General features: G+C 52.2%; 1 protein-coding gene across 1 annotated transcript; it reads right to left on the bottom strand.

Annotated features, from left to right (window-relative positions):
- Positions 1 to 1,727: 1,727 nt before the first annotated feature.
- LOC127339581 (uncharacterized) lies at positions 1,728 to 2,051 on the bottom strand. Its single transcript, XM_051365418.1, has one exon. The coding sequence runs from the start codon at positions 2,049 to 2,051 to the stop codon at positions 1,728 to 1,730; it is 324 nt and encodes a 107-aa protein (XP_051221378.1).
- Positions 2,052 to 8,061: the final 6,010 nt, after the last annotated feature.

The following is an 8,061-nucleotide window of genomic DNA, read 5'->3' as shown; positions in this document are numbered from 1 at the left end:
CATCAGCTATAATGGAAACCTAGACTAGTAATAGTAGGGAACCTTTCCCTAATCCTAGCACCTAAGTAGCTAGAGTTCTATAGCAAGCCAATTAACTCTTAAACTTGAGTTAGCAATAAGATAGACTACGAGTCGTTCTTCTGGAGCTTTATTTGAAGTTTTACCTCACTGTAAAGTAGGTGGCTGTATTGATCTTATGTAAACAGTTCGTGTGTACTTCTATAGACATACCTTAGACTCGCATATGTTTCTGTTGTACCACTCTGAGAGATGTAATATTAGTGGAACGGTGTTTCACTTGTGTTATGTCAACGACTTGTGTACTACACCATGCAGTGGTACGCTGGGTCATTTCAGGTAAGAAGCCACAAATACCCATGGTAAGCTCAACCATGGACCGGTAAAAGAAGCAAACAACCTTGTAGGTGTCAGAGCGAGGGTCGTGCCCTAGACCTAATGCCCGATTAAAAGCCATGGTTGGAACCGGTGGGGCAACACCATTGGTGGCTCGGGGCAGGGTGAGGACGCGTCGTGTGGCCGGGTTGAGCACGCGCACCATGCCTCCCTCCGCCGGCACCAGCATGAGACCGTGGTAGTGCGCAAGCGTGTGCCTCTTTGCCTGCTCCATGGCTAGAAAGGAGTCCATGGCGCTGAACGAGGGTCATAGCGAAGTTGCCCTACCAGATCTTTCACTCCCATCGGTATAAGCCTGGAGTGGTCGTATGAAGAGGAGCACCACCCCTGTCACCGATGCTGCTTCTAACCCGCGGCGCGATGGCGGTGGTTCTTGCGCAGGAAACACCGGTTGGAAGTGATGGTGCTGGGCCAGGCTTTGCAGACGCAGGCATAGCGCATCAGCAGCTTGGCTTCAAGGAGCAGCGGGATATTAAAGACGATGTCATGCGGCACGTGTTGCCGTGTCTCGGCCTCGAGATCGAACGTCTCGTTCACCATGGCCCCCTGGATAGACTGATTATTTGATGTATCCATGCCTACATACAGCCTCAAGAAACCCGAACTTTTCATACGCGAGATTCCATGGAGTCCATTTTTTTTCAGAACCCGCAGGAGATCCACATGTCATTGTATTAAGCATAAGAAGCGGACCAAGATGTCCCATACAAACACAGAGAGGCCACCACACATACCGCCCTAAAAAAGAAGGGTGTATCTAGTGGACATCTCTTAGCCACCTTCCTCTACACTCGCACCAAATCCTCCACTCCTCAAGGACTAAGTGCAAAGTAACATTGACTGTGGACAACTTCCCATCGAAGACCCTTGCATTGCGTTTTAGCCAAAGCACGCACATGGTTATCATGATGAGTGTGTTGGCCTTCTTGCTATCTACCGGCGGAAACCGACTGACCGCCCAAAGCCACCAGTTATTGATGTCGTCATCCCCGGCGGGAACGATATTTGGGAGGCCTAGCCGAGCCACCAAACCCATCCACAACCCCTGTGCAAAGGAGCAAGAGAGCGAGAGATGGTCTAACGTTTCATCGGTGACGTTACAGAAGGGGCACAGCGTGTGGGTGGGCAAGCCGCGGCGCAGCCTCCGGTCTGCCATCCAACAGCGACGTTGCAACGCTAGCCAGGCATGCATCTTATACTGTAGAGGCGCGAAAAAGAATCCCAGACCAAATTCGCCCCGGCATCCCGCACATCCCATGCCAGAGCACGCGGTAAGAGGACTTAGAGGAGAAGTGGCTATCGTTGCTCCATTTCTAGATGAACGGGTCCTCCGCAGCCCCGCTCCATGGCTCCTCTGCGATGGTCGCCCAAAGGTGCAAGTATTGCACCACCGCCGCCACGGAGAGCTCACCGGCTATGTCCGCTGCCCATGCATTCCCTGGCAAGCCTTCCTGAACCGAGCACTGACGATGCACAGCCACCCTGACGAGCTTGACAAGGTCAGGGGCAATGGTCGTGGCCGTGAGGCTGCCGATCCAGGCATCCTCCCAAAAATGTACAGCAGCGCCATACCCAACTTCGATCCGCATCGAGGCGTCATACAAAGCACGAGCCTCACCGCTGACCCGCACGTCCATGCCCTGCCACAGCTTGGATTCGTTGGACCGCTGCAACCAAAGCCACCTCGTGCGAAGGGCAACATTGAGCCAGTGGAGGTTATGGAGTCCCAACCCACCGAGGGACTTGGGCTGACAAACTAGGTGCCAAGCAACCATGCAGCAACCTCCCCTAGCATCATCCTTCCCAGCCCAGAAGAAGCCGCGTCATAGCTTGTCCACAGCCTTGATGAACCAAGGATCCACATCGAGAGCAAGCAGGTGATAGACAACCGAGGCCGTCATGATGGCTTGGACGTACACCAACCGCCCTTCACGCGTCATGAGCCTCCCCTTCCAGAACGGAAGCTTGGCCGCGAGCTTGTCCAGAAGGGCCTGAAGCTCCGCCTTCCTAGGCTTCCGAATAGATAGCGGTAGCCCTATATAGGAGCAAGGGAGACGCCCAAGAGGGCACGGCAACAACGGCACCACCACAGCAAGAAAATCGTTGGAGCAACCAATCGGGGCCGCAGTGCTCTTGGGTGGGTTCTCCTTGAGACCCGAGGCCGCTCCGAAGCAGTCGAGGAAGCTCCGAAGCAGTCGAGGACGCTCCATACCGCCTGGAAGTCCGAGACCGTCGCCTTGGCGAAGATAACCACATCATCGGCGTACAGCGAGACCCTACTCCTAAACCCGAGAGGAGTGAGGTCGGAAAGAACACTAGCTCGCTCGGCAACCTGGAGCATGGCCGAAAGGACATCCATGGCAATGATGAATAACAACGGGGAGATGGGATCTCCCTGCCGGAGCCCACGACCATGCCGAAACGCTCAACCCCCACAGCCGTTCACCATGACGCATGTGCTGGCCGTGCGCAGAAGCAGAACGATCCACCGTAACCACCGAGGACCGAAACCCCTCTGCCTGAGAACCTCGAAGAGGAAGGACCAATAGATATTGTCGAAAGCCTTGGCCACATCCACTTTGAGCATAAAGGAAGGGATTTTCCTCGAGTGCAGGAGCTTGGCCGAATTCCTGACAAGGAGGAAATTGTCTTGGATGCAGCGACCATGAATGAAGGCTGACCGATTCGAATCCACAAGCTCAGGCATCCGTGGTGCCAACCTACACGCTAGAACCTTGGTGAGGAGGCGCGCGAAACTGTGCACAAGGCTGATCAGCCTGAAATCCTTGAGGTCGACCGCCCCTTCCTTCTTGGGCAGCAAGGTAATCAGGGGCTCATTCAGACCCTCGAAACCTTGGTCTCTACCAAGCCAGACCTCGCACAGGGAAGCCAACACATCCACTTTGATTATTGGCCAGCAATGCCGATAGAACTCCCAAGAAAAACCATCCGGCCCGGGGGACTTGTTGGTGGGCATGACGCAGATGGCCGCCGAAACCTCGGCCTCAGAGAACTGACCCTCCAAAGCTGACAAATCAAGAGGCTGGAGGCCTAAGGCTTGAAGAGACAAGCCAAAGTCCCTTGGCTACACCGTCCCAAGCAACCACACGAAGTAATCAGTGGCCAGCACCACCTTGCCTGGCAAATCAGTCACCACCTGCTCCCCAGAACGTAGCGCGGTGATGCTGTTGTGGCTCCGCCTTGCTGATGCCATAATGCGGAAGAACTTGGAGGACGCATCTCCCTCGACAATCCCTGCCACCGAGCATGCTGCCTAGAGATGGTGCGTTCGAGCGACGCGAGGCCCAGAACCTTGAGCTTCAACCCACAACATAGGTCATGCTCCCCCACGGACAGCTGGTGCCCCTCTTGTGCCACGTCAAGGCGCGAAACTACCTCGTTGGGAACAAGAATGAGGTTACGGATGGAGCCAACCTCGCGTTGACTCGAACTCTGTAGGCCACGGCTGGTTCTTCGAAGCTTGAATTCCAGCCTACATAACGGGTCCGCAGGCACATCGCCAGAGGGGTCATCCCAAAGACCTTTTACCACATCTGCAAAGCCCTCGAGCTTCAACCAAAACAACTCGAAGCGAAAGCGCCGGCCGACAAACGATTGCGCCATCGTGGTCATGAGGATGGGGCAGTGATCCGAGAGGCATGAGGACACGGCCGAGAGCGATGCCTTGGGGTACAACTCATTCCATTCTACCGACGCAAACCACCGGTCCAGCTTGACCAACGTGGGAGAGGCGCGCTCGTTACTCCACGTGAATCTACGCCCAAGCAAAGGCGCCTCACGGAGCTCCAGGTCGTTGAATCAGCGGTGGAACATGCCCATGGAGCGCCTGTCCACAATGGGAGTGTTCTTGTCGGATGCTGCCAAAATCAAGTTGAAATCACCCGCAATGGCCCAAGGCCCAGCACAAGCGACTTGCAGCTGTTGGAGGTCATCCAAGAAAACTGGCTTGAGGTCTACAACGTTAGGCCCATAAACAGCGAGTGCTTCCATAGGCCCCCAAGCCAACAATTGCATAAACGTACACTTATGCACGTGCTCCTTCCGCCAGCGCTAGCGGGTCGGGCTAGGTTAGCCCCCGAAGATCCATATCGATTGTACCCTTGTACTCGTTGAAATGGTATACGGTGTACCCTTGTACTCGTTGAAAGGGTATACGATGTGTCATCCCGCGCAGCGAGCCAGGGCTCGGCGCCGTCTAAGCATAGGAGGTGATGGTTGCCTTGAGAACCGTGGAGGCGCTGTTGTAGTCCGCCCAGATGGGTGCTCTCCAGGCGAGGCAGTAGTCGATGAAAACTACGGTAGCCAGGACAGCAACGACAAGGGAGGTGGCGAAGAGGAGGCTCATTGCGGTGTCAACAAGAAAGCACGTTGAGGATGAAGGTGACGATGGGTCCCTGATGCATGAGCATGACTTCATTTGCACGCTGCTGCCCTAGCTGTTCTTGTCGTTGTTGCCTTCGTTGGCATGAGCATCATCGAAACAGTCCTCAATCAGTAAAACATGTACGAATCGAGAGAGTTGGCGTCTGATCTATCAAGATAGAGTGTGAGCATGCATGGAGATGGAGAGGTTCTAGGGAGGTCATGCGGATCAGAGCTAGCGGCGGTCCTCGACTGCTCCAATAATAATTTAGATGGAATCAATTGAGGCAAGAAATCAGAAGTCATTTAGCGTTAAGGAGGTCCATCAGTCGACACAACTCGAAGCAACCACTACGGGAAAAATTGTCATTGCCGTGCAGGCAATCATTGCCGTGAGCCACAGCACGGCAAAGAAATCTTTGCCGTGCGGAGCAATCAGCACGCACGGCAAAGAAAAATCGCATGGCAACGATTTAGAGCAGTGCAAGGCAACGAACAATGGCACGACAGACTCCGTAGTGGCGCACGGAAAAGAAGGTTTGCACGGCAAAGCCTAAGCAGCACGCACGACAAATAATAGCATCACGACAAAGATCCTGCACACCGCACGTCAAAGAAAAGCTGCACGGCAAAGGGTCTGGACGTTGTCGTGGCGCTCCCTTTGCCGTGCAGCCAGAGAAGATGCACGTCAAAGGCTCCTTTGCCGTGCGATTCTTTCTTTCTCGTGCGCCACCATTCATTTTATTTGTTTTTCTTTCTATCTTATTTCATCTAATACTTATATTTATTTTTTTAATTAGTTTTACTTTTTTATGACTATTTATTAGTGTTACTTAAGACAATGTGCAATACAAAATTACTCAGCATTTTCATCCCATGTACATATATGAGGGTTTCGGAGCAATCGGCGCTTCAGAAAATCTGTTGAGTATTGTTATCGCCCAAATGTGAGGAAGGTCACACCGGGAAGCTACTTTTGCACCATTACACCTTCCACCACACTTTCATGCATATCATATGTCCACATGCAAGATTTGGTGGGATTCCGGTGCTCCGGCGATCGTTCTCCCCCTCCTCCCCCCAAAAACAGCGGTATGTGTGCCCCGGCGGGTCTACCCCCGTAGATTTCTCCGCGCGAGGGTGCACCAATGTACTTTTTCATTCTTGTAGATTTCTTTAGGACATATACACATGTAGAACCAAGATTGGGACCCTTTGGCACATATACCCCGCAGCTAGAGCCATTATCACACAATCGAGGGTGTGTCTGATCTACCGGTTAGGGTTAGGTGTAGGGTTAGGGCTAGGGTTTAGGGGTTAGGGCTAGGGTTTAGGTTCAAGGTTAGGATTTATGGTTAGGTATAGGTTTAGGGTTTAGGGTTAGGGTTGGGGTTTATGATGCATGGTTTTGTAGCTCCGGTGTCAGCACGTGTAGTTAATGGTTTAGGGTCTAGGGGTTTAAGCCCCATTTTAGGGTTTAGGGTTTAGGGGAGCTACTTTTGCACCATAACACATTCCACCACACTTCCACACATATCATATGTCCACAAGTAAGATTTGGTGGGCTTCCGGTGCTCCGGCGGTCGTTCTCCCCCTCCTCCCCCCAAAAACAGCGGTATGTGTGCCCCGTCGGGTCTACCCCCTAGATTTCTCCGCGCGAGGGTGCACCAATGTAATTTTTCATTCTTTTAGGTTTGTTTAGGACATGTACACATGGAGAACCAAGATTGGGACCCTTTGGCACATATACCCCGCAGCTAGAGCCATTACCACACGATCGAGGGTGTGCCTGATCTACTGGTTAGGGTTAGGTGTATGGTTAGGGCTACGGTTTAGGGGGTAGGGCTATGGTTTAGGTTCAAGGTAAGGATTTATGTTTAGGTATAGGTTTAGGGTTTAGGGTTAGGGTTAGGGTTTATGAAGCATGGTTTTGCAGCTCCGGTGCCAACACATTTAGTTAATGGTTTAGGTCTAGGGGTTTAGGGCTCGAAGCCTCCCTAGTTTAGGGTTTAGGGGAGCTACTTTTGCACCATTACACCTTCCACCACACTTTCACACATATCATATGTCCAGATGCAAGATTTGGTGGGCTTCCGGTGCTCCGGTGGTCATTCTCCCCCTCCCCCCCCCAAACAGCGAAATGTGTGCCCCGGCGGGTCTACCTCCCTAGATTTCTCCGCACGAGGGTGCACCAATGTAATTTTCATTCTTTTAGGTTTGTTTAGGACATAAACATGGAGAGCCAAGATTGGGACCCTTTGGCACATATAACCCGCAGCTAGAGCCATTATCACACGATCGAGGGTTTGTCTGATCTACTGGTTAGGGTTAGGTGTAGGGTTAGGGCTAGGGTTTAGGGGTTAGGGCTAGGGTTTAGGTTCAAGGTAAGGATTTATGGTTAGGTATAGGTTTAGGGTTTAGGATTTATGAAGCATGGTTTTGCAGCTCCGGTGCCAGCACGTGTAGTTAATGGTTTAGGGTCTAGGGGTTTAGGCCTCGAAGCCTCCCCAGTTTAGGGTTTAGGGTTTAGGAGAGCTACTTTTGCACCATTACACCTTCCACCACACTTTCAAACATATCATATGTCCACATGCAAGATTTGGTGGGGTTACGATGCTCGGGCGGTCGTTCTCCCCCTCCTCCCCCAAAAACAGCGGTATGTGTGCCCCGGCGGGTCTACCCTCCTAGATTTCTCCCCGCGATGGTTCACCAATGTACGTTATCATTATTTTAGGTTTGTTTAGGACATATACACATGGAGAACCAATATTGGGACCCTTTGGCACATATACCCCGCAGCTAGAGCCATTATCACACGATCGAGGGTGTGCCTGATCTACTGGTTAGGGGTTTGGTGTAGCTTTAGGGCTAGGGTTTAGGGGGTAGGGCTAGGGTTTAGGTTCAAGGTAAGGATTTATGGTTAGGTATAGGGTTAGGTTTAGGGTTAATGATGCAGGGTTTTGCAGCTCCGGTGTCAGCACGTGTAGTTAATGGTTTAGGGTCTAGGGGTTTAAGCCCCAGTAGAGGGTTTAGGGTTTAGGGGAGCTTCTTTTGCACCATTACACCTTCCACCACACTTTCACACATATCATATGTCCACATGCAAGATTTGGTGGGCTTCCGGTCCTCCGGCGGTCGTTCCCCCCTCCTCCCCCCAAAACAACGGAATGTGTGCCCCGGCGGCTCTACCTCCCTAGGTTTCTCCGCGCGAGGGTGCACCAATGTAATTTTTCATTATTTTAGGTTTGTTTAGGACATAAACAT

Source organism: Lolium perenne, chromosome 3, assembly GCF_019359855.2.
Source record: "Lolium perenne isolate Kyuss_39 chromosome 3, Kyuss_2.0, whole genome shotgun sequence".
Classification (NCBI taxonomy): domain Eukaryota; kingdom Viridiplantae; phylum Streptophyta; class Magnoliopsida; order Poales; family Poaceae; genus Lolium; species Lolium perenne.
This window is presented reverse-complemented; position numbering and strand designations above follow the sequence as displayed.